Source organism: Moschus berezovskii, chromosome 2 (genome assembly GCF_049115385.1).
Source record: "Moschus berezovskii isolate FMDL1 chromosome 2, NW_MosBer_1.0, whole genome shotgun sequence".
Lineage (NCBI taxonomy): Eukaryota > Metazoa > Chordata > Mammalia > Artiodactyla > Moschidae > Moschus > Moschus berezovskii.
Window position 1 is genome coordinate 45,273,945 of NC_142461.1, and position 27,487 is coordinate 45,301,431.

The window sequence follows — 27,487 nt, forward strand, 5'->3', positions numbered from 1 at the left end:
GTGATTACTTTATTAACGAAGATAAATTAGAATATAAATTTTAAGTCTGTAAATGCATTAATCAAATAATCAATTAAAATGATGCTTTCAACATTTTAACCCCACTGCTCTCTTCCCAATCACTGACTGAAGCTGTAAAGCTGCAGAGCTCACAGTCAGTTCTCGGTGAAGAAAAGCACTGCCCATAGGTATCTGTCTTTTAAATTATCAGCAAAGTGATTCTTATGCAAAAATGAGAAATTTTGTGAACTATTTCATTTTATATGTGAAACTATATGTATTATATACTTCATATATTACTTTGGGAATTACATAGTGAAAACTGGTATATGTAAGATAACCTTTTAGAGCTTGAGGACTTATGTTTTACCTTAGCAGCTGGAGATTTGTTCATTACTGCTGTCAAAGCCTGAATAGCTGATACAGCCAAACAGTCCAACTGTCCCTGAAACACCTACCAGAAAAGGAAAGAAAGAAAGAAATTAACAAATGTATTCAAGATTTGTATTCAGTTAGGAAACCTTTTCTCTGAAAACCTGAAAAAAAATAATTATTTAACATGCAATACATTCCTCTTCCAATGAAATGGATTTCTGAAACAGCAAAACCTGTAAGACAAGTTACATACTTGACAGAAAATAAGCCATGTGTCAAAGAGAATAAGGCTACATTTACTCATTACATTAAAATGCTTTGGGAGGGGAAAAAAAAACCACCAAGCTTCATACATGCTTTTTAAAAGTAATGGACAATCTCAAAAGGAAGGGAGGGAAGGCTATCATGATGTTTTAATTTTCCTTCAAAAATACATTTGAAACTTCCTAGGTTAAAATTTCATTAGCATGTATAATAAGGTGTATAAAACAGTCTTGTCTCTATATTTTCCAAACCCTATGTTATTAATGAATTGATATGTGCCTATACCAACCTATCAATCACATTTGCAAACAACATACATCTATTTGTACATAAAATGCAGAATTTGAGGCAGAACAGAAAATGAAGTGTGTATCTGTAAGCACTGTCATGTTTTTAGATGGCAATCTTTAATGCTAAAAGTTGTAAGAAAAAATAAATACCATCTCCATGTTGTCTGTTTAAGCTTCATCAAAAAAGAAGAAAGTGGAAGTCACTCAATCACGTCCGACTCTTTGCAACCCCATGGACTATACAGTCCATGAAATTCTCCAGGCCAGAATACTGGAGTGGGTAGCCTTTCCCTTCTCTAGGGGATCTTCCCGACCCAGGAATCAAACCACGGTCTCCTGCATTGCAGATGGATTCTTTACCAACTAAGCTATCAGGGAAGCCTCTATAAGAAGAGATGTGTTAAATTTCAGGGTAGTGCATTCAGAGCAAAATGAAAACAAAACCAAAACAGAATATCAACAATATAAAAAAAACTGGATATGAATGTTAATCATTGGACTTAGTCGACCATGAAAGCATAGTTTGAGGACTAGAAAGTTGCAAAAATTACCAGTCCACGAAATCTACTTTTGGGTAACATATTACTATGACTGGAAACTCATTATCCCACAAATAGAATTCCCCTCTTTTCCTTCCAATAAAAATGATGTGAGTAAAAGGGCAATGATTAGATCTTTGTCATTGTAAGCTAACCTCTACCACTTTCAGGCAAGCTATTTAAAGCTGGTATCTTGACTTTTGTGGATGTTTGTTTGTTTATTAAGCATTATTGCATAAAATAAACATGTAGCAGATGTAATAAATATCATCATATTCATTAAACATTCTGCATAAAACTAAGTGTGAAAACTACTAGCACAAAGAATTTCATACAACTAAGATTTTTTTCTAGACTCTATAGAAGAGAACTAGGCACACAGTGCCTTAATCAGGAATTCTAATTGTAAACCTCTAAAAAGATAATTATAACTGATAGAGAAATTCAGAAGAGCAGTCTATAATTGATATTTCACATCCAGAAGAGAAAATAATAGATTATCATGGCTCTGTTTATACCACAGATCTGTGTGTACATCTGGTCATTAAGATAATGTTAATAAAAGACATCAGGTATGTAAGCTCTCTCAGACATTTTGCTGCTAAGTCACTTCAGTCGTGTCCGACTCTGTCAGACATTTTAGGAAAGACAAAAAGCAATTTTTACGGGTAGATTTTTCCAAACTACATTACCTAATGCATAATGAAAACCAAGGTGAGTTTTATATTTCTGCCTGATACTTATATAGAGTTGAATTTTTAGAAAAGAAAAATATGCTAAACTAAGACTCAAAGAGTTCAGCATCTTCTTCCCTTCCTCCAAGATTTGGGTTGTCCATTGAATTATAATCATTATTTGTCAACAAGAGGCAAAGAATCAAGATATTAAAATTGATCAAACACATTCACGAACAAAGCCCTAGATTCCAATACACCACAATGCTTAGAAAATGAAGCTCCCAAAATATGGAGTCATCACCAGGTCGACAGCATTTAAACTGGGATCCCATTCCTGTACTTTATGTCTCAAACTGAAAAGAAAACACACATACATACATGGAATACTGTTGATTGTTTATATCCCTCAGCAAGATTTCAATATATTTATCTTTTAGATAAAAGCAATTTTTAATTTTTAAAATAATTTTCAAAAATAATTACTCAAGATTAGAAATAGATAAGGTTTGTGTACTTTAAAACATAAGAAGAAAAGTACAGGAACAGGTGGCCCATTGACTGATTTTGGTCTTCAGCTGAAACAAGATGCAGGCTTTGTAGATACCTGGTCCTCATTCATTTCTGTCAGTAATTTGTTGGCAAGGTCTTTCTCGTTCTTGTCTGCCACCTTACTGTTAGCATTTAAAAATAGCTGTTAAAAACAGAGATAAGAATAATGGAGAAAGAAAATTAAATTGTTACCTACAAGTAGAAGAGAAGCTTAAATGGATCTCCATGTCTCTTGAAAATGAATCCAGGAAGCCACTCATGAAGTATACCACTTAAAAATGACAATCAACTATCCACTTTCTCAATGACCAACTAACATATGCTACATAATTAATTATTATTTATTTCTCTCTGAAACTCAAAGTTACTAAAATAAGAAACAACAGCAATTCCTAATAATTATTAGGAATACTTAGTTAATATTCTTGAATTCTTCAAGAATCAGCAGAGAATGACTCAGAAAAGAAGGAATCTGCTACTGAGACAGACTAAAGATACTGTAGTAAATAATGTATAGTAATGGTTCTGTAGCCATGCATGCTTGTGAATTACTATTTAACTTTAAAAAAGGGGTCTTTCTGGCAATACTTATCAGAGTCCCAAATATGCTAATATGTACTTTGAAAGGGAGGTCAGTGTGTAGCATTTCCCAAATTTATATGACCACATATTTTGTTAAAAATTTAATAGCAATATTCTCAAAAATCAGGGTTGATTCATGTTGATGTATGGCAGAAACCAACACAACAATGTAAAAGCAATTATCCTCCAATTAAAAATAAATTTTAAAAAATTTACAGCAGTATTCTCCAAAATTATCAAGAGTTGAGCATAATTTATACTATCTTGTATAGTAGAAAGAGGGACTAGGAATATCTATAAATTACATATTTATGAAAAATAACTGTGTTTTCCAAAATATACCTTGATAAGGATGGCACTGCTTTTACGTTTTTTGCACATGTTTTAAATGTCTGGCTTAAGAGAAAACAAATGAACTCTCCTATCTGCTTCTGCATTCAGACATTTATGATGTTGTTTTGGTTAAAGTTCAATAAGAAAATTAGCCTCAAAAAGAAACTTTGTTAAGATCAGACTTTGAAGACTCCCTAAAATGATCTTGGGGATCTCATGATTTGAGAACTGCTGGGTTGAAATATTTACAGTCATTAAAAGTAATCTTTCAAAAAATACATGATGGCCTATGGAAAGACCCATGATACAAAATACTTAAAAGCAGAATAAAATAGCACTCAGTAGTATTCCAATTCTATAAAGGAAAATACATCTACATTAAAAATATACACATAAATATTGTTATTATATTTTGTAGTAATTTAAATAATATGCACATATATATGCATTGTAAAAAATATTTAAAATATATTTTTATATTTCTTTTTCCTCTGAAACCTCCACACTGTAATTTTCTACAAGGTAAATAAAAATCTATATTTTAAAAATAAAAAGAAACTTGTTCAATGTCAAAAGTCACTACGGCAACGTGTGTCCAGAGGTGTGCTTTCCAAAGTCAGGCTTTCAACTTTACCATTCTGTCTATTCACTCCTAACACTCTTTTCCATAAAGTATTCTTTCATTGTTCCTCTCCTAAATTCTCATTTCTACTAAGACTGTCATGATGATGAATTTCTACGGTAGTTGATTTTAAAGAGTAGATGTGAAGAAGAAAGACAAAAAAGTAAAGAAAACAAATTAGATGAGCAAGGCCACAACATCAAAAGCTTTCCAGAATCTTAAGTCCTCAAATGAAACTTTATATACATATGTATATTTTTAAAAAATTATTTCAACTAGCAAAGTACTAAAGTCAACATAATGGTTTTGAATCCTTCTCTTTGTTGCTAGAAATTTGCCATTATTTACTTCACATTAATTTAATTATTTTTGGACAGCTTTAAAAAATTTTTCATTAACCCAAAGCATATCTCCTCTTTCACAATTCAATATAGTAAAACAAAATAATGCTTAAATATTTAAAGTTCATCATACCTATCATAAAAGTTAAATATATAATTCTTTGGAACTATATTTAAAATATGTTATAGTATGATGAAACTCAGAAATTTTACACAAATATTCAAGGAAATTAATGTGTATTTAAACTGGCTGGTGAATGTCATGCAAGAAGAGCAAAAAGAAAGCATAGAAACTGCAGCAGAAATCCTAAAGATTTCCATGTAATTCATAAATTGTTTATGATACTTTAAACTTTAGTTGACAATGCTTCAAATGGGTATGAATATTTAAATTACAATTGTATTGACTCTGTATTATATAAAAGAATAAATGATTCATTCTTTATTAAAAAAAACAATTTAAACAGAAATCAATCAGACATCTGTAGCATCCTATAACACATTTAGGAACTTAAGTTTTCACAAGATGTCAAACATTTTTATACATTCATAAATCATATCACCTATTTCCACCAAATGTCTGTATATACAGTAAATAAAACCTGTAGTTCTCTTATACCTAATGCACAGAAAACATTCTTCTACTGACTAAACAGTGACTTTAAGTACCAATAATATAGTTAAAAAATCACATATAACCACATATAACAATGATACCTGTGTCAGAATACCTGTGTAAGAAATCCTACCTCCATCATATATTAGCATTAACCCTGGGCTGGTCAGTTAATCTCTTAGGACATATTTCCTTATTTGTATACTAAGAGAGTTGGAACAGTTTATTTCCAAGGTTCTCCTTTGTTTTTAAAACTTAATGAGTCCTTTGGGGATGGACATGTATACCCTGCTATATTTTAAATGGATAACCAACAAGGACCTACTGTAGAGCGCACTGAACCTTGCTCAATGTTATGAGGCAGCCTGAATGGGAGAGGAATTTAGGGGAGAATGGATACAAGTATATGTATGGCTGAGTCCTTTTGCTCTTCACCTTAAACTATCATAACACTGTCAATTGGCTATATCCCAATACATCATGGATCATATCCTTATCATGGTGAAGGGGCTTGGGTAACTCAATGAAGCTATGAGCCATTTACTTTTAACAAAATTAAAAAAGAAACTTAATGATTCTAATGTTTAGTGAGGAATCTACAGGGATTCTGACTAGAATATTCCACAAATAAAGAATACTGCCAGGATAAAAGGCTCAAAAACCTAGCTTTCCTCTCCAAAATGGGTTTCTTCTCAAAAGCAAAATGTGTGATAAATAGCGTGAAAGTGAAAGTCAGTCAGTCGTGTCCAACTCTTTGTGACCCCATGGACTATACAGTCCATGGAATTCTCCAGGCCAGAATACTGGAATGGGTAGCCTTTCCCTTCTCTAGGGGATCTTCCCAACACAGGGATTGAACCCAGGTCTCCCACACTGCAGGTAGATTCTTTATGAGCTGAGCTACAAGGGAAGCCTAAGTATACTGGGATGGGTAGCCAAAATTTAAGCACACTCCAGGAGTTGGTGATGGACAGGGAAGCCTGGCGTGCTGTGGTGCATGGGGTCACAAAAAGTCAGACACGACTGAGCGACTGAACTGAAATGAACTGAGCCTATCCTTTCTCCAGTGGATCTTCCCGACCCAAGAATCGAACCAGGGTCTCCTGCACTGCAGGCAGGTTCTTTACCAACTGAGATATCAGGGAAGCCCAAATGGCATAAAATAATTAAATTTTATTTATTTATTTTTTATTTTGGCTGTGCTGGGTCTTCATTATTGCACGGGCTTTTTCTCTATTTGTGGAAAGCAAAGGCTACTCTATAGTTTCAATGTGTGGGTTTTTCACTGCAGTGGCTTCTCTTGTTATGAAGCACAGACTCTAGGGCCTGAGGACGTCGACAGTTGCAACTCACAGGCCCAACAGTGTGGCACATGGGCTTAGCTGCTCTGCGGCATGTGGTATCTTCTCAGATCAGGGATCAAACCAGTGTCTCCTGCACTTGCAAGAGGGTTCTTTATCACTGAGCCACCAGGAAAGCCCATCAAATAATTAAATTTTAAAACATCATGACCATCAACAAGTTTCAAGATCTAAATTATAAGAAACTTTGACTTCTAACATGGCAGAAAGAGTAAATAATAGCTTGTTGTCATGACAGCTATGTCAAACAGTTTTGTATTTTTTAAAAAAGGTACTGTTGACCATGATATGACAGAGATTTTTAAAAATTATATCTTAGTTTCACATACTATATAAATGCATACTAGAAATTTTAGTAGAAATTATTTTATCCTAGTGATTCATCCTTCTGTAAGTATGTGATTGACAGTTTCTCTACATATGTGAGATCTTGTCTATCACTGAAGTTGTCATTATAATTCATAAAGCCACACTGCATTTTTACAACACAGAGGTTTTACAAACATTTCTCTTATGTTGCTTTCACCTCCCTAGGATTTCTTCCCCAAGAATGATTTTTAAAAGGTGGAGAGAGAAATCTTGATGCTTCAGTGGTAATTTGGTACTTGTGTTGACTTCATAAGTATTCATTCTGACTTATTTTATCAATATATTTTTTACTCTTTTATGCTATTCTTTATAGTTTTACTGTAAGTTAAGCAACATAGTGACATAATGCTTTCAAAGATACTCTCCTAACTGTGGAAAAATTCAAGGAGCTGATGTTAAAATTTTTATTCTGGAATATTCTCACAAAATCAGAATGAACCCCTAGTATTTTTCAACAGGGAATTCATGAAAGGAATACCCCAAATAAAAAGTAAAAGCTCTCTGAAGTAGTTTATTTCCAAAGGGTTTTCAAGAAGCTCTCTAAAAGGTTTCTGGTGGCATGTTGATATTTATGGGAATATATAATGATCAGAAACATTAGTTATTATGTACTCATACGCAAATCTGCTACAAGTGTAAATCAGTAAAAACTTTAAAAAATAAGCAAATTGGAGGTATACATCAAGAACCCTAATAGCATTCTTGTTTTTCTACTTTTATACATTTTCCACTTATAAGTTGTTTCCATACAGTGCTTCCTGCTTTAAAAAATGTATGCCTTTTTATCTAATAGTTGTACTAGAAATAGAATTTTGTTCCATGAAACTTTAAAGAGTCATGTGATAGCAAACAAAACTGGAAACAAGTAACTATATATTTAACTAATACTATATTTAACTAATAGGGAATATTTAAGTAAGTTATATATTCACTTAATATAATAATATATAAATATTAAAATCATAACACATGAAAATGCTAATGAAATAAACTTAAATGAAATAAAAGTACAAAAACATATGCTTATCAAATGCTCATACCCAATTTTAATAATGCATAACAAGAAAAGATTTTAAAACTTAACAACAAAAAAGCTAAAAAAATAATTAAGAAATGCACCAAGAACCTCACATTTTTCTAAAGAATATAAATGGCCAATAAACACATGAAAAGATGCTCAGTATCACTAATCATTAGAGAAGAGCAAATCAGGCTACAATGAGATACTATCTCACACCCATTAGGATGGCTATTATCAAAAATAAAGGAGAAGAAGAGGAGGAAGAAGAAGAAAAGGAGGAGAATGAGGAGGAGGAAGGAGAAAACAAATGTTGATGAGAATATGGGAGAAACTGGAATTCTTGTGCATTGTTGACAGGAATGTAAAATGGTGCTGCCACTATGGAAAACAGTAAGGCAGTTCCTCAACAAATCAAACATTACTATATGATCTAGCAAGCCCACTCTGAACATACGCCAAAAAGAATTTAAAGTAGGGTCTGGAAGAGATATTTGTAATACTCATGTTCACGGCAACATTATCCACGATAGCCAAAAGGTAAGATCAACACAAGAGTCCATCAACAGACAACTGAATAAACAAAATGTGCCATATACATATATATCCATACAATGAGTTACTATTCAGTCTTGAAAGGAACAAAATTCTGCAATATGCTATAACATGGATGAATCCTGAGGTATTATGCTAAATGAAATAAGCCAGTCATAAAAAACAAACACTGTATAAATCCACCTAGATGAGGTACTTAGAGTAGTTAAAATTACAGAGACAGAAACTATAGTAGGTGCCAGGGGCTGCAAGGACAGGAGAATATGAAACTGTTTAATGGATATAGAATTTCAGTTTTACAAGATGAAAAGTTATGGGGAATGGATGGTGGTAATGGTTGCAATGTCAATGAGAATGTATTTAATACCACTGAAAGATATACTTAAAAATGATGAAGATGGTAAATTTTATGTTATGCCTCTTTAACACAATAAAAAATTTAGCTATGGTTATAATATGCTCAAGATAAAATCAAAACATAAACAAAATAATAGCTTCTTAAAATCAAAGACAATAATAATAGTAATAACAGAAAAATACCTTGCAGTTCTGTAGTAGTCGTATGAGATGTTCAAAGCAGTTACTGTTAAGAAAAATAGCCTGAAGAACAGGTCTATCTGTGCAGTCTAACATGGCTGTGATGGTATCTAGGAAAATAAAAACAAAATTGTCCATTAATAAAGCGGAATATTTGGGTTCACAGAAACATTCACTCTAGCTGTATATTTAACTTAGGCATTTCAGCTGACAAATAGATGTAAATTAATAGGAAATAATAAGGAGGTGGAGTAGAAAACAAATCCTGTACTTCTCTGGAGAAGGGAAAGGCTGCCCACTCCAGTATTCTGGCCTAGAGAATTGCAAAGAGTAGGACACGACAGAGCGACTTTCACTCTCACTCACTCACTTATTTCTTGATAAGAAAAGTGAACATTTTTATACTTTATTATCAAAAATATTTATATTTGCATATGAGTTATAAATATTTTTCAGAGATTTACTTAGGTGTTCTTCCATTATAACTTAAGTGTAATAAACTGTGGCTCCCAATTTGCTATGAATAAGCAACACCTGATTATATTTGGCAACACAGTTTCATTTATACAGCATAAAATTAACATATAGCCATCATGAAAATGAGAGTTAGGTAATTAATCTATTTGTGATTATGCTTTGGTCCTATTTCCTACTAAAACGACATCCTCACTTGGAAATCAAGGGGCATTTGACATAGGTAATATGAAAGTTCATAACAAAAAAGAAGTCCATTCAATAAAGACTCAAATTTCCTTATAAACTTCAAATTTCTAATTTTAAAACTTGACATTTTATAACACAGAATAGAAACTATATAAGGTGAATCTATATACAAAACACTGTTGTAATGAATCATTAAGTTTCACCAAGATTTTGATGTCCAGTATTTTTTAAATTGGACACCACACACATACCCACGCAAACAATTTTTAAAGTCTCTAGAGTTATACAACAAACCATTAGTGTTGGTTATGTCAGATGGCAGCATATAAAAACTTTTTTCTTTTAACTTTTCTGAATTTTCTAGTTTAGCTATAATGAAAATATTTTATTTCTATAAAAAGCAACTCTCAGTTAATAATATTAGTATACCTATTCATTTAATAAGAATACAGAAAGAAACCACATATATTGGTTAAGGAGTTTGCAGGGAGCAGAGAGAGGGAAAGGGAAAGGAACTGGGTGAGGGAGGAAAGGAGTGGGAGAGAGAAGCAAGAGTGACCGAAAACAACCAACATAAAGAGAAAGAGAAGCACAACACACACACACAGAGGATCCAAGGAATCAAAACAAGACAAGAAACCAGAAACTCTCAAGAGGAAGGCCATGTTGAAGCAATCACTACAGCGATGTTAGAGAAGCACATACAAAACTGATTACATACGACCCTCTGCTGTAGGTTAGAAATTTACAAATGGCACTTTCTGAAAATTTCAGTTCAGTTCAGTTCAGTCGCTCAGTCATGTCCGACTCTCCGCGACCCCATGAATCACAGCACACCAGGCCTCCCTGTCCATCACCAACTCCCGGAGTTTACTCAAACTCATGTCCACAGAGTCGGTGAACATTTACTTTTCCTAAAATTTCAAAATCACAGTTGATTTTCTTTTTTAACACTGATGCTTTGAGAGGATTACAGCTTTCAAAAGAGAATATAAAGGCTCAATTTTGTTACTGCTAAAGGAAATATGTGAAAGACAAATCAATTCCACATTATTTTAAAGTCAAAATCTATAAACAGTCACACAAAATCTGAATTAAACATTCACTGTTTTCTATATAATGGCCATGAATTCTAAATGAAAATGGAGAATAGAAATGTAAAACAACTAGATTCAAAGAAAACTGAACAAAATAAACTTCACCTAATACTCACTCAGCATTTTGATCTGAAGAGCTATGAACCGGTTTTCCCACTGTCTGGACCTCCTTTGATTAGGTAAAGCTGAATGATCTGAATTTAGCAATTTAAAATAGTTCTCCAGAATAGTGCTGGTTTCCACCTGACGCTGATCAGAGCTGCTAGTGAGAAGGATATGTACCACTTCTGTAAGGCACTTCAGAGTAAGTTCTACCTTCCTACCCACTTCTTCAGGATTTCCATCCTCCCAAGAATCACAGTCAGCCAAAACTCTCATAAGAACTTCCATGGTGGCTGGAGAAATTGCTTGCAAAGCATTCTTCTGAAACATGAAAGACAAAAAAAAATAGTGAAATCCAAACCCAACTAAAGTGCTATATATTTGCAAAAACAAAGAGAATTTAATAAATCTGCAGACAGTTTTTTCTTTACAAACCAACATTAAAAACTTTTTACATGGATACTCTGACAGACACTGCTGGTGTTTTACACATATTAAGTCTTCTCTTCACTACTAATAGAGTTCTAATTTTATTCAGAGAGTAATCTGCTCATATAGAAAACTTACTCATCACCCTCCCTTGTAGCTAGAGGTAGTCCTTGGTCAAGAATACATGCCAGTAGACCAGGAAGAGGATATCACTTTACAAATAAAAGAGGGAAGGATCCTTGGCTCTTGGCCTTTTCACCTTTTGCAACTGTGCAGCTATCTGATGGAGTTTTGCAAATGAGATGCTGTCAGCTTTTCAGTATTTCCTTCAAAGATAATTGGCACCTGCCGTTTGTCTCCTTCACTAACCCCCTATCTTTGTGTCCAAAGCGCAGACAAGATGGACAGAACTCCAGAAGCTATTTTGTAGCACAAGACATAACAGTAAGGATAACAAATTGACATTCAAAAGGAACCCAAGTCCCTGAAGATCCTAAAGCCACCAAATTCACTCTGGACTGTTAACTGCTCTTTTTTTAATGAGAGAAAAAGGTACACTTCTAACTTAAGCTGTTAGAACTTTACTACTTACTGCTATAGGGCATGGCAACCCACTCCAGTATCCTTGCTTAGAGAATCCCCACGTACAGAGGAGCCTGGGGGGCTACAGTCCATGGGGTGGCAAAGAGTCAAGACAGGACTGAACAACTTTCACTTTCACTTTTAAGGAGTTATAAATCTGATACACCAATGATATACTTCGTGCTTATAATCACAGGCGCTTTGTTAAGTACTTTATATATACAATGAGTCATTTGGTCCTTGTGTGTTATTATTTCCACATTATAAATAAAGAAACTAAAACACACATAAATAGTTTATCCAAGGTCATACAACTAGTTAGAAATGATGTAGGATTCAGTCAGGCTCCAGAGCCCTTGCTCTTAAGCAAGGGCTTAAGAGCCATGTTTCATAGCATGAAACAGCATAAATAGGCTAGCAGGAAGCCAGGCATGATGCTGAGGAAACGGAGACCAATCATTAGACTTTAAATTTTCAACTCTTTATGATAAAGGTATTATTATGTCTTTTAGATTCTCAATTTATCTAAATACACTTGTACTGAAGCTATATTCAACAGTCTTATTTCAATATAGTTATAACTATAGCTATGATCCAATTATAGGATTTTGAGCTATTTTCAATATATAAAATAATAAACTGGCCTTTAAATATCCATTTGATTTCCATATGAGTTTTAATTACCGGAAGTCTCTTAGGGTTCAATTACCTGGAGGCATTAACAAGTCTGGATTTGTTCAAAAAAGGTATGGGCTCCAACCAGCTTATCCATTAGTCAAAAAGAATGTCATTTCCAATTTTGTTCCTGTACACTTACTAATTCTTAGTAGTGGAGAAATGATGGAAATGGGGAGGAACTGAAGCAAAAGATGGATATTAGCTAATAAAGGAAAGTGACAAAGCAAATAAAGTGAAAAATAAGATTCTGGTCACCATTCCTCTCACAACAGAGACTCTTTATCTTCTATGAGAGTGAAGAGGAGAGGGCAAGGTGACCGACTAGGAAACCCAAGCAGTATTATTAGCAATACCCATGATTCTGTCATCAGTAAAAATCATATACATTTTCATGTTTTACAGTTACAGTGTCTTTAAACATCATTTATGCTCATCTCTTCTTAGAAATTACATTAGAAGAAATCACTAGACTTGCTGCTGTATTTTTTTAATTTAATATGTTATAAAGAAGCCCATTGCTATGTAACAGACTTGTTTTATTAATATTTTAGTAACTGCATTTCAGTATAGTTTCCTTTGTGATGGTGTGTATTTTCTTTCAGGCATGTGAAAACATTCTGATGAGAGGCTATATCCGACTGCCAAAAGGGTACGTGGTACAAAATTTATCAGAAACTTCTGATCTAAATTATTGGTTAAATATAATAAGTAGAATGTTCCTTCTGAACTATAATCCTGTTTTCAACTAGCAGTTAGACTCAAAGTTTACCACAGCTGTTGAGACATTCAACTGAAAAAAATAAACATTACTCAAACTCCTTTATTGTAAATAATTTAAAAAACAGTTGAGTTGGTTGAAAAAAATGCATATAAACCATATATGTATGCACTTAATAATTATAAGTAGACAGAAAAGTTACTAAATTCATATGTTCTAGGAAATGAAAGTCTGATTTCATCAAATGAACTATTAGAGATGACTATCCTCTATATTCTAAAGTAAAAACTGTAAGCTAAAAGTCAATACAACTAAGAACTTCATATACCAAAACCTGTTAAATCTATTTATGCAGTAATTTTATAGTTAATGCTAATATTATTGGATTTTTTTTGAAATTTATAAATAAAACTAAGTAAATTAGTTTTAAACAAGATTTAACTTCAGAAAAATATTTGTTCATTAAATTATAAAAAGACAAAGACTTCATTAAATAACCCGTGGCAAACTGTTTGTACTGTTTACTGTCATTTTACAGATTAACTTTCAACATGTTTCTCACCTGCCCACCAGCTACTATGGCTCCAAAGAGATGCAATAAGCAACACTTAAGACTCTCCTTGAGATGTTCACTTTCTTGAAAACACTCTGTGAATACAATACACAAATAACTACATAAGATTTCTCTTTCACAGTATGATTCATTTCTAAGGAATGTCTGAATGGAAATATTAAAAATTATTTGTGAAAGGCTGAAATTTATTAAAAAGCAAGGTTAATATGCATTTTTCATAGAAAGAAAGAGAAACCATCAATCTTAACATATACATCTGCCTTATTCATTTTTATGACTAGAGAGCATTCCACTATAATCACATACCTTAATTTACTTAACTAGTTCTCTACTGATAAACATTTATTCTTTTTCACTTTCTTTTGATACTGCTAACTATCCAGTAATAAATATCCTTTCAAATACATCACTATACACAAAGACAAGATTACAACACGAGAATGATTTCCAATTTTAGACACAAGAAACATTCCAAAAAGAAACAATTTTGAATTAAAAAATATTGATAAATTTAAAACATTAAGACATCTCTGCTATGTTGGAATAATTTCACTATACAAGGTTTCCTGCTATAAATAACCAGAAATTTTGACAAAATAGGTTTTAGAGATTTTTTTTGGTTCTAGAAATTGAAAGTGAACTCAAGGATCACCTCAGTTTCCAGTTTATAGATATTTTCTGAACAAATGTACAGAAAGGGGGAACCCTAAAAGAACATGGCTATTTCCAGAAATAGGAGACAGATTACAAGTTTGGGGAGGCCTAGGCAACTGAAATTCATAAAGCAGTACTAGAATGGAGGAAGCTATTCAGAGAAAACAATCTAGAAATACGCAAAGGGCTCACTTTGAGTCCAAGTACCAATCCTAATGTAAACCATGAAATCCCACCAGACAGGCAAAAACCTACAAGAAGTTGTAAACCGAATTGTCAGATTTCACACAGATGACAGAGTTCTATTCAGCCAGGAAACACAGAGGGAGGATGTAAAAAAAAAGATACATTATGTAAATTCTAATTATAAGATTGTTAGAGTGTCAGCAATATACTAGTATCTGACAAAACAGGCAAGAAATATTATCAAGGCAAGGCAAAAGACAAGAAAATATGGCTTTTTAAAAAATCTGCAATAGTTTATTTTACAGACTTTACATCTACAAGCACTTTAGATAGATATTTTGGGATAAATTAACAAAATATGCGCACAATCTACACGCTGAAAACTATGTAAAATTGACTGAAAAAATAAGTAACGTACAAATAATTTATGAGATACATCAGACTCATGAGTTGGAAGTCTAAATATTCTTAAAGTGGCAATTCTCCTCAAAGAGTCCCAAAGATTCAATACAATCCCAATCAAAATCCTAGCAAGCTTTTCTGTAACAATACTGAAAACTGGATTCTAAAACATATATTAAAATAAAAAGGAGCCAGAACAGCAAAAACAACTTGAGAAAGAAGAATAAAGCTGGAGGTTTTAATGACTTCAAGACTTGGTATCAACTCACAATAATCAGTAGAGTGTGGAAACAGAATAAAGGCAGACATGCGGAACAAAAAGGAGAAGGCAGAAGTCAACCCATGTTTTACAGTCAACCAATTTCTGACAAATGTGCCAAGGTAATTCAATAGAAGAAACATTTTTTTTTCAACAAATGCTGCTGGAATAATAATGAGAAACCTTAGGCTAGATACAAAATACTGACTTAAAACAGGTAACTGACCTAACAGAAGAAAACGTAAGAGAAAATCTTCATGACCTAATTTATTAGCAAGATTTCTTTGGGAAGACACAAAAACCACAGATCATAAGAAAAATTGTATAAATTAGATTCCATTCAGATTTAAAATTTCTATGTTTTAAAAGACTCAAATGAAAAGATAAACAATCTAGGAGAAAATATTCTCAGTGATCAAGTTTAGAATAATTTTACCATCAAAAACTACAACTGAGGGACTTCCTTGGTGGTCCTATAACTAAGACTGCATTTCCAATGCAGGTGGCCCAGGGTTCAAATCTGGGGTCAGGAACTAGATTTCACATGGCGCAACTAAGATCCTGGAGGTGCAACAAAAGTCAAAGAGCCCACGTGCTGCAACTAAGACCTGGAGCACCCAAAAAAATAAAAATAAGTATTAAAAAAACAACCTATAACTGATTCTAAAATACTGAGTAAATAAGACTGCGTCCACAGTGATACATGAAGAAGGGAGAAATAAAACATTGGCCCCACTTAAAAGTATTATTTGAACTCATTTTGAAAACAGTAAAAGAGAAAGATTTAAGTACTTTATGCAGCCCTTTTAGGAATAATTATAATTTATCTCCAATTGATGAGGGAAAATTATTTTTACAGAATATAACAACTTATAGAAGTATAAGAATGGAATTTGAAGACAATATTGCAACCCTGAATGAAATAACTGCAAGTATCATCAATGAATGCAGAAATATTAAATGAAAACTATTGAAAAATAAGATATTCACTCTATGCAGGGTAAGAAAAATTCTCCCTCCTTCTCTATAAGAAAAATGCACCAAGAATTAAATCACTGGAAATCTGACAAATGGAGATAGTCAATGTGTGACAAATGTGTTACCAGGCAACACTGTTCATGGTAAAAATGACCCTTGATCTGAACTAGAAAGATTATGATGACTATAAATAACCTGATGGGAACTTATAACCCTGGGCTTCCCTGATTTCAGTGTAAATTGTAATTTAGGCATTTCCTTTCCTAGGATTTAGAAGTTACATTCACGGGTATAATGGTATAAATGTCTTCTATGGGATACTGCACTTCAAAGCCAGGGTGGCTCACATACCCATCAATTTGGTTTCATACCCTCACTTGGAAAATTCAAGAAAAGCCCTTATAATGTTGTGAGATCTCCTTATGAAAAGAAATGCCTATACTGTTTCACTGGAATGCTGATTTTCCCAGTGTGGACACATGAGCTTGATTATCCAGCTAAAGCCAGTATTGCTACTGGTGGTCAAGCAAAGTATTGCAGTCATCTTCACCAAGCAATCAAAGAACTAATTGATAAGCACACCTTTGCTCCTGTGCAAAATGTCCATAAAATATTTGGTCCATGACAAAAGCTCCTTGATATTTGGTCCTACCCAAAACTATTCAGCATGAACCAAATATGCTCATTTTGGATAGGACCAAATTTCAAGGACCTTTTGGCATAGCCAAATGTCTTATGGACATTTTGCCGTTGTTTAGTCACTAAGTCATGTCTGACTCTTTCCAACTGCATCGAACCAAATGTCTTTATGTACATTTTGTGTTAGCTGCTCAGTTGTGCCTGACTCTGCGACCCCATGGACAGAAGCCCACCAGACTCCTCCAACCATGGGATTTTCCTGGAAAGAATATTAGAGTGGGTTGCTGTTTCCTTCACCAGGGGATCTTCCCGACCCAGGGATCGAACCTGGGTCTCTTGCATTGTAAGCAGACTCTTTACCGTCTGAGCCATCAGGGAAGACATTTTGGGCAGGATCAATTGCCAAGGGACTATTTCTGTCTTATTTTATTTCTTAGGGGGGAAAAAGGTGAACAAAAATGTGGTAAAATGGCAAAAGGTTAAGATCTGACAAATTTGAATGGGAAACACAGGGGGTTGCTATTACATTCTGCAAAATGTTCTATATTCTTGAAATACAGCATAATCATTTTTTTAAAGAAAGAAAACTAGAGTCCATATAAATCATACAAATAGGAACCAATTCTCTCAAGAATATTTTCAGTAAAAGTTCTGAAGTTCCAAAATATACTATTGTCTTTAAAACATTCAGCTCTTCTCAAAAGAAAAACACTTCGAGAACAGTAAATTAAATAAAACCAAGAGGAATAATCTCAGCAAAATAACAATCAAGTACTCTAGTAATAGGTTCTTAGAATCTTTATCTTATAAATACACAAGCTGAGACAAGGTTAGAATCAGAATAAGAATAAGGAATAATCAGAGTAACATCAGAATCAAAGCAAGAGAAATTAGAGCTGTTACTTACGATAAAAGAAAGGAACGAACTCCACTGTGAGAGAAGCTGGTTTATATTTCTGTCTGCTCTTTTCCACAGTACTAAAGATTCGTCTACCATTAAAAAGAAGTTAATGGCATATTACAACATGGGCAAACGGAGAAGGCACAGTTACAAAAACAATGATAAACAATATTTTGCTTTTCATTTGTATATTAAAAATACACCACCAGAATTGGAATAATCTTGAAAGGGAAGTGTAGACAATAATTTAAATGCTCACCAACTGAAAGGATTTTTTCTTTTGAATTGTGTAAAAAAACTTACAACAGTTAACAGTGAAACATAGCAGCCACGTTAAAAGTCTCATAACAACTGGAAACAGAAAAAGGAACTAGCCTTTTAAAATTTCCAATCTGCAAAAGAATTTAGTCAATAGTGCTGCTAATTTGACACCTAAGGCAGTGGCTTATACAGCACAACTAAAATCAAGGTATTTTGTGCCACTTTCTGACATTTTATCTGGACACACAGACTCCATACTACTGGCTTCCTCTACAATGAAGGATACTGATCTAGAGGGCTGGAATTACTTTTGTTTTTAATCACAGTTCCAGTAGTTTTGATGGCTGAAATATTTCTACTGACTTTGGTAAGACCTACACAAACAGCGTATGCTTTTACCAAGAACATTTCAATTCAACACAAAATGAGTGTATCTTAGACGAGTATGGTGGGTGTGTGGTTTAGGGAGCAAAGGTTACCGTTATGATGATACATCAGCCTCTGGTGGCTTGTTGAAAAATTAGAAAAATATATATATACTTTTTTTTCTCATTCCCTGAACACGCTTTTAACACTGGTAGAGCCAACAAAAACAGAAAATATCTAGAGGACAACCACAGAAAAATTCCATATATTTAAATATGAATTACTGATAAACTACTGCATTAAGCTGCCTTCTTCTTAACAATCTGAACAATACTCCATTATGTTATTGAAATTATTTTCCTTATAACTGTAAAGAAAGAAAAGCCAATTGACCATAGAATAAGACAAACAGGATAGGACTCAGTACTAATTGACTAAAAAGTTCTAAGATTCAGATATAACATTGAGATTCACTAGAAATCATATGAGACACCATTTGTCACTGCACTGTTTTCCAAATCTATGCCTATTTCCATTTTCCAGAGGGCTTAGGAATTATCATACTTCTGTATATACAAACATAACATCTTAGAACATCACTGGATCTGCCTATTTAATTAAGACCTTACCAAGGTTTTTTGAGCATGTCTTTAAACTATACAAATATTATTAGTTTCAATTAAAAAACTGAGTCATACTGTAAAAAAAATAAAAAATCAGTCATGTTGTAGAAAAATGAATTTTAAAAGGATGAAATCTGATTTACCTTCAGTTAGGCTTTTCCACAATATTATTTACATTTTGCACATTTATAATTAATTAAAATATTAACTAATAGAACATACATCCTATCCAAAGATCCTGTACTGCAAACAACAATAAAGATTCTCATTTGATTAACACAATAAAAATATACTCTTGTGATTTGTGATTAATGACTCCTTCTAAAGGCCCTGTATTAGATGTGACATATGAACATGATTTCCATTATACTTGTGGTAAAATTCAATAAGCTGAATTAAAAAAGAAAACAATTATATCATAACAGATATCAGAGCATAAGTAATTTGCACTGCATGCTTTCAATAGGTTGAAACAGAACAGCTAATAATGTACAATTTTTAAAACACAGTATATTTGGTTGCTCCATTATTAACTGGTATCTGGCCAAGCATTTAGCACCGAGCTATGCTAATACATATCAACAGGTTGTTGAGAGGGATGCAAAATGTTTGTTTTCATCTCAGTTTTCTAAAGTTTATGTCCCCTGGTCAATTTTTCTGTGCTTTTTTTTTGTGTTCCCATCGTACCTAGAACATAAGTTTTTTTTCTCAATTTGTAAACTTTTTATCTGGAAATAAATTCAAGCTGTGGCAAAAGCTGCCAGAATAAAAACAGTATAAAGAATTTCCAGTAGCGCTTACTCAGGGTCATTGTTTAAAATTTTATCCTAAATGCTTTATAATTTGCTTACTCTTCCCCCAAAATATATATGTACATATATTTATATGTGTACATATATTTATACATGTACACATATTGAGACCTATAATGTTTCAGATATTTAAGGGAAATTATGAATATTATGCCCTTTTACCTCTAAATACTTGATAGTGAATAATTCCTAGGAATAGGGATACTGTCAATATATAGTACTCTTGCCTAGAAAATCCCACGGACGGTGGAGCCTGGTAGGCTGCAGTCCATGGGGTCGCTACAAGTCAGACATGACTGAGCACTTCACTTTCACTTTTCACTTTCACACATTGGAGGAGGAAATGGCAACCCACTCCAGTGTTCTTGCCTGGAGAATCCCAGGGATGGGGGAGCCTGGTGGGCTGCCATCTATGGGGTCACACAGAGTCGGACACGACTGAAGTGACTTAGCAGCAGCAGCAGTATATATAGTATTACAGTACTGTTATAAATTTCAATACACTTACCATTAACGTTATACATTTATCGAAACTACTATTATAATCAAATATGTCGACTGACCTAACAGTGTCCTATAGCATTCCCACCTTCTCATCCCTAAGTACAGTTTCCTATCCAGGGTCAGGAATTGCATTTGGCAGTCACATCTCTTTTACCTTCTTTAATCTCAAACATTTCCACAGCTTTTCTCTATGACACTGTTAAAGAATGCTATCTCTTAACTCTTCCTTTTATTCACTAAAATGTTGTCCCTTTGGAGTTTGATGTTTCCATACAATTAAGATTCAGATTTTGCATTCTTAGCTGGCATATTATGCAAGAAATGATGGGTCCTCGTTAGAGTATCACAGTTGTAGGCACAGGGTGTCCACCTGCTTCTCAGTTCAGTTCAGTTCAGTTGCTCAGTCGTGGTCCGACTCTCCGCGACCCCATGAATCACAGCACGCCAGGCCTCCCTGTCCATCACCAACTCTCGGAGTTCACTCAAACTCATGTCCACAGAGTCGGTGATGCCATCCAGCCATCTCATTCTCTGTCGTCCCCTTCTCCTCCCGCCCCCAACCTTTCCCAGCATCAGAGTCTTTTCCAGTGAGTCAGCTTGTCACATGAGGTGGCCAAAGTATTGCAATTTCAGCCTCAGCATCAGTCCTTCCAATGAACACCCAGGATCGATCTCCCTTAGAATGGACTGGTTGGATCTCCTTGTGGTACAAGGGACTCTCAAGAGTCTTCTCCAACACCATAGTTCAAAAGCATCAACTCTTCGGCGATCAGCCTTCTTCACAGTCCAACTCTCACATCCATACATGACCATGGGAAAAACTATAGCCTTGACTAGACGGACCTTTGTTGGCAAAGTAATGTCTCTGCTTTTTAATATATTATCAAGGTTGGTCATAACTTTCCTTCCAAGGAGTAAGCGTCTTTTAATTTCATGGCTGCAGTCAGCATCTGCAGTGATTTTGGAGCCCAAAAAAATAAAGTCTGACACTGTTTCCACTGTTTTTCCATCTATTTCCCATGACGTGATGGGACCAGATGCCATGATCTTTGTTTTCTGAATGTTGAGCTTCAAGCCAACTTTTTCACTCTCCTCTTTCACTTTCATCAAGAGGCTTTTGAGTTCCTCTTCACTTTCTGCCATAAGGGTAGTGTCATCTGCATATCTGAGATTATTGATATTTCTCCCAGCAATCTTGATTCCAGCTTGTGCTTCTTCCAGCCCAGCGTTCCTCATGATGTACTCTGCATATAAGTTAAATAAGCAAGGTGACAATATACAGCCTTGACGCACTCCTTTTCCTATTGGGAACCAGTTGGTTGTTCCATGTACAGTACTGACTGTTGCTTCCTGACCTGCTTCTCAATGATGATGTTAATTTTGATCATCCAGTCATTGTACTATCCAGTACTCTTGCCTGGAAAATCCCATGGACTGAGAAGCCTGGTAGGCTATAGTCCATGGGGTCGCAAAGAGTCAGACATGACTGAGAGACTTCACTAATACCTACTTAAAATTTTCCTTTTACTATATTCTCACTTTTAAAGCACTGGTTTCTGTTTTCCTAACTAGACCTTGGCTGACACAACGTCCACAATTTAAAATAAACATTAATACATAAAATATTACTAAAATTCATCTACAAATTATGAAATATGCTTTTATAAAAAGAGAAATTTCCTTGAGAAATATGTACACTCTACTTGATGATACTGTGCTCTGAGATTTTTTACCATCAGATTATTAGCATTCAATTGCATTACAAAATAAAAGATCGGAGTAAATTAATTATCCAGAAGTGGCATTTATCACTAATTCATTACCTCCAATGTACCTCTCTATTTCAGAGATAGAGATGGAGCCTCAAACACAACTTACCACTTGCTTTCATAGAGAATGAGACCTGCTTTGAAGAAGTACATTCACAAGGACATTTAAGTGTGAAAATTAACACTATGATTTATAAGCCATACCCTGAAATTCGATGCCTCCAATTCCGATATGGGTCATATAAACTTTCGCAAAATGCCAATGCATGGATCACAAATTCTTCAATAGATGTCTGATCTGCCAATTCCTTCTCTTTTTTTTTGCTTTTTAACTGAGAATTTAAACATAAAATTATATACACTTAAAAATAATAAGCTATTAATGATATTGACATACTGTGCAATATCATTAAGGGATAACATGTTTCATTCATCTAATAATAACAAATAATTTTTATTCAAAGAAGCTTAAGTTCCACTTGAATCTACAGGTCAGTTAATCATATGGACTAGCTATAATCACTCAAATTTTAAATATTTCTGAGGAAAGGTTTCAAATTGTCAGCCAAACATTTTTCTAAAAATGAAGATGCTTTCAGTAAGAGGGCTATTTGATGAATAAATAATATAAACATAGAATGACAAACTGTCCATTTTAAAAAGCCATTTACAAATGCTTCAATTTTAACTTAAAATAATAAAATGTATTAATAATTGTCTATTTTTAGATAATATGCATAAGATGCATGCAATAATGTACCCAATGATAATTTAATGATCTTTTCAATTAATACCTCCTCTGAAAACATTTAACTTTACTAAATTTTCAAAAGTAAAAACTAATTACTCTCAGTAAAGCAACAAAAAGGAATATATTAATTCACACCTACTTGTTGAATATAGAGTGTTGTCATAGTGATAACATGGTTGATATACGAGCAGGTTCCAATTTCTTCTACATTAGATAGATTTCTGTGAGAGAAAAAAAAAGAATAGCCATATACTAATTGCATATGAGTGGTGAGAGAAATGCATGTTCATATATTCAGACTGATTTTCAGAAAACTTGTTGGCAAATGAAGTACAAATAACATTCATTAAAACTTAAAATCAATTTGATTATATAATTGCTTTCCCACTGAGAATGCAAAACACACCTCAAGCACTATTTAACTACTATAAACAGAGAATAAGAAATACATGTTAATTAGCATTTGCTTATTGTGAAAAATTGGAAAATATCACAAAGTAGAAAAAGTAAAACTCATTAATGTTCTTACAACTCAAACATTAGCAAATACATACATTGTGAATTATTTCTTTCCAGGTTTGTTGCCATTTTCTTCTGTAGATTCTTAGCTTGGTTTTTTTACATTTCATAGTGACTTAGCAGCAGCAGCAGCCTTTATAAGACATTTTGTGCAGTTTTACAGTTATCATCTTGCTTTCTGAAATTGGGTTCCCCTTTTAGACTCATCCCTGGTGGCTCAGATGGTAAAGCATCTGACTACACTGCGGAAGGCTGGGGTTCAATCCCTGGGGTCACGAAGATCTCCTGGAGAAGAAAATGGCAACCCACTCCAGAAGGCAGAGTACATGCCTTGTGTAAAGCAATAGATTAACAAGGGCATGGCATTCAGTTAAAATCTGACCCTCATTTTTATTCCATTTTTAACAAGATCAAGGTATAGCACATAAAGGGGCTTCCCTGGTGGCTCAGATGGTAAATAATCCACCTGCAATGCAAGAGACCCAGGTTCAATCCCTGAGTAGGGAAGAGCTGCTGGACAAGGGAATGGCTACCTACTCCAGTATTCTTACCTGGAGAATTCCATGGACAGAGGAGCCTGGTGGGCTACATTCCATAGGGTCACAAAGAGTCAGACACGACTGAGCAACTAAAACTTGCACTTTTTTTTTCATGACACATAAAATGTTAAAGTGTACTCTATCTAACCTCGCCAGTCTTTTTTTTACATATTAAAAAAAAATTCTATTAAGACAAAAAACTCTCGTGAGTTCTGAGACATTGTGACCTTGAAAAATACTCTATCTTAAAATCCAGTAGATGCTAAAAGAACAGGAAAAATTAACTGAATTAATAGACTTCTTAAGAAGTCAGAATGGCAGGACATCTTTGAGAAAGCAGAGAGTAACAGCAGAGGTAACATTCAAAGCCCCTATGGAGGATTCTGGGAAGACAGCCAAGTAGGAAGCACAAGGAATCTGTCTCCCCACCTAGAAACAGTTACACTGTCAAAATCTGTTTGATGTAAGTATTTTGGAAACCTTGAGCCTCTAATGAAGGCTGGCAACTTCCAGATGAAGATTTGGATGGTAAATTGCAATTAATGGCCTACATTATGGACATTATTTAAATTCCAGCTATTAGCACAACAGCAGCTACCAATCCCCATCCCAGACATTCAGCAAACAGCTGTGCAGCTTGGAAGCAAGTTTACAGGAACCATTATGGGCAAAAAGGACCCTGTCCTCCAAATATTGGAGAGCTGTGCTCTGATCACCAACTGTTGCGTCTGATTATAAAGGTGCAGAGAACCAGACAGGCAGCCACTGCTCTTGCATTTATCCCCACAGTTATTACTCTCTGGGCAACGTAATTTCCAGGGGACTTAATGGCTCATTACCCTTTCCACCTTCATCTTTTTATTTTCCCCTTTTGGGAGACAGATATTAAAGACTAGGATATTAAAAAATTATGGCATAAATGGGGAAAATTAGAGAGTGACCACATGCTGAGGGAAAATCATAATAGATTTGAGCAGACCTAAGGTTTACAGCTCGGATTGATTCTCAGCACAAAGACAATCTGTAATAAAAAATATTATAAAAGCAATAAACAAAAGTAACAACAAAAAGCAGTAAACCACTGGAAGGAGATAAATCTGTTTTTAGCATTACGTTATTAGATTCATTGTCCTGCATTCAATTAAAAAGAAAAATCAGAAGGTATACAAAGAACTAGGGAACTATGGCCCAGTGAAAAGAAAAAAAGAAATCAACAGAAACTCCCTGAAAAAGACTTATTGGACAAAAACTTCAAATTAACTGTCTTCAAGACACTCGAAGTATTCGAGGTAGGTGTGGAGGAAGTCAAGAAACTAATGTGTAAATAAAATGGAAATATTGATAAAGAGATTTAAACAACTAAAAAGAAATCAAAAGAAATTCTGGGGCTGAAAAGTACAATCATCACAATGAAAAATTCACTAGAGGAATCCAAGAGCAGACTTGAAGAGGCAGAAGAAAGAATGAGGGAAACTGAAGACAGCACAATGGAAATTAACAAGTCTAAATAAGAGAAATAAAAAGATTTGCGTCCCAGAAAAAGAAGAGAAAGAAAAAGGGGAACAGAGAATACCTGAACAAATAATGGGTGAAAACATTCCCAATTTGATGAAAGACATGAAAATAAACAGCCAAGAAGCTTAATAAACTCCAAATAAGGTAAACTCACAGACACCCACATTATGACACACAAAGTTATAATCAAACTCTCAGAAGACAGAGAAAGAATCTTCAAAGTAGGAAGAGAGAAGTAATTCATCACATATAAGGTATCCTCAATAAAATTATCACATTTCTAATAACAAACTTGATTCCAGCTTGTGCTTCTTCCAGCCCAGCGTTCCTCATGATGTACTCTGCATATAAGTTAAATAAGCAACGTGACAATATACAGCCTTGACGCACTCCTTTTCCTACCCTTATGGCAGAAAGTGAAGAGGAACTCAAAAGCCTCTTGATGAAAGTGAAAGAGGAGAGTGAAAAGGTTGGCTTGAAGCTCAACATTCAGAAAACAAAGATCATGGCATCTGGTCACATCACTTCATGGGAAATAGATGGAAAAACAGTGGAAACAGTGTCAGACTTCATTTTTTGGGGCTCCAAAATCACTGCAGATGCTGATTGCAGCCATGAAATTAAAAGACGCTTACTCCTTGGAAGGAAAGTTATGACCAACCTTGATAATATATTAAAAAGCAGAGACATTACTTTGCCAACAAAGGTCTGTCTAGTCAAGGCTATGGTTTTTCCCGTGGTCATGTATGGATGTGAGAGTTGGACTGTGAAGAAGGCTGATCGCCGAAGAATCGATGCTTTTGAACTGTGGTGTTGGAGAAGACTCTTGAGAGTCCCTTGTACCGCAAGGAGATCCAGTCAGTCCATTCTAAGGGAGATCGATCCTGGGTGTTCATTGGAGGGACTGATGCTGAAGCTGAAACTGCAATCCTTTGGCCACCTCATGTGACGAGTTGACTCACTGGAAAAGACTCTGATGCTGGGAAAGGTTGGGGGCGGGAGAAGAAGGGGACGACAGAGAATGAGACGGCTGGATGGCATCACCGACTCTGTGGACATGAGTTTGAGTGAGCTCCGGGAGTTGGTGATGGACAGGGAGGCCTGGCGTGCTGTGATTCATGGGGTCGCGGAGAGTCGGACACGACTGAGCGACTGAACTGAACTGAACAACAAACTTAGGCCAGAAGACAGTAAGAGAATATATTCAAAATGCTAAAAGAAAAAACTATCAACCAACAATTCAATATCTGGCAAACTTCTTCAAAAGTGAGGGAGAAACAAAGACATTTCTAGAAAACAAAAGGTAATGGAGTCTGTGCCAACTAGGTTGACCATGCAAAAAATGCTCAACAATGTCCTGCAAGGTGAAAATTAAGGACACTACACAGCAACTCAAACTTGTATGAAAAACTAAAGATCTCAATGAAGGTAAATAGGTGGGAATTATAAAAGACAGTATTATTGTAACAATGATTTATAACTGCATTCTTTGTTTTTATATATTAAGAGATCATATTTAAAGAAAAAAAGAACTGTTCATGTAAAAACTAGTATTAGTGTAACTTTGGTTTGTAACTCCAAATCTTATTTTTATATAATTTACAACACTAACACATTTAAAATAATTATTAGCTTATACATTGGAGCAAACAATGTATAAATGTAGTGATACCAAATTTATACCAATGTATAAATTTTGTGATACCAAAACCAAAAAGAGTAGGGAGAGAGCCATAAAAGAGCAGAGTTTCTGTATGTTATTGACGTTCCATTCCGTTCCGTTCCGTCGCTCAGTTGTGTCCGACTCTATACGACCCTGTGGACTGTAGCCTACCAGGCTTCTCCATCCATGGGATTCTCCAGGCAAGAATACTGGAGTGGGTTACCGTTTACCGTGGTATAAATTCAAATTAGAGTGTGATAACTTTAGAATGTAAA

At 34.4% G+C, this 27,487-nt stretch overlaps 1 protein-coding gene across 7 annotated transcripts in view; it reads right to left on the reverse strand.

The window, feature by feature from the left end:
* The window catches only part of NBEAL1 (neurobeachin like 1), a 165,186-nt gene that overhangs the window by 101,781 nt on the left and 35,918 nt on the right, over nucleotides 1–27,487 (reverse strand). For 5 of the 7 annotated variants that reach the window (XM_055398716.2, XM_055398714.2, XM_055398713.2 and 2 more), the window contains 8 exons: nucleotides 23,116–23,197; nucleotides 22,430–22,557; nucleotides 17,897–17,979; nucleotides 13,860–13,945; nucleotides 10,905–11,211; nucleotides 9,032–9,138; nucleotides 2,750–2,836; nucleotides 371–454 (listed from right to left, as the gene is read on the reverse strand). In XM_055398716.2, the coding sequence (XP_055254691.2) occupies nucleotides 371–454; nucleotides 2,750–2,836; nucleotides 9,032–9,138; nucleotides 10,905–11,211; nucleotides 13,860–13,945; nucleotides 17,897–17,979; nucleotides 22,430–22,557; nucleotides 23,116–23,197 (964 nt within the window). The remainder of the gene's footprint in view (nucleotides 1–370; nucleotides 455–2,749; nucleotides 2,837–9,031; nucleotides 9,139–10,904; nucleotides 11,212–13,859; nucleotides 13,946–17,896; nucleotides 17,980–22,429; nucleotides 22,558–23,115; nucleotides 23,198–27,487) is intronic. The other 2 variants (XM_055398718.2, XM_088828228.1) reach the window with 1 other exon arrangement.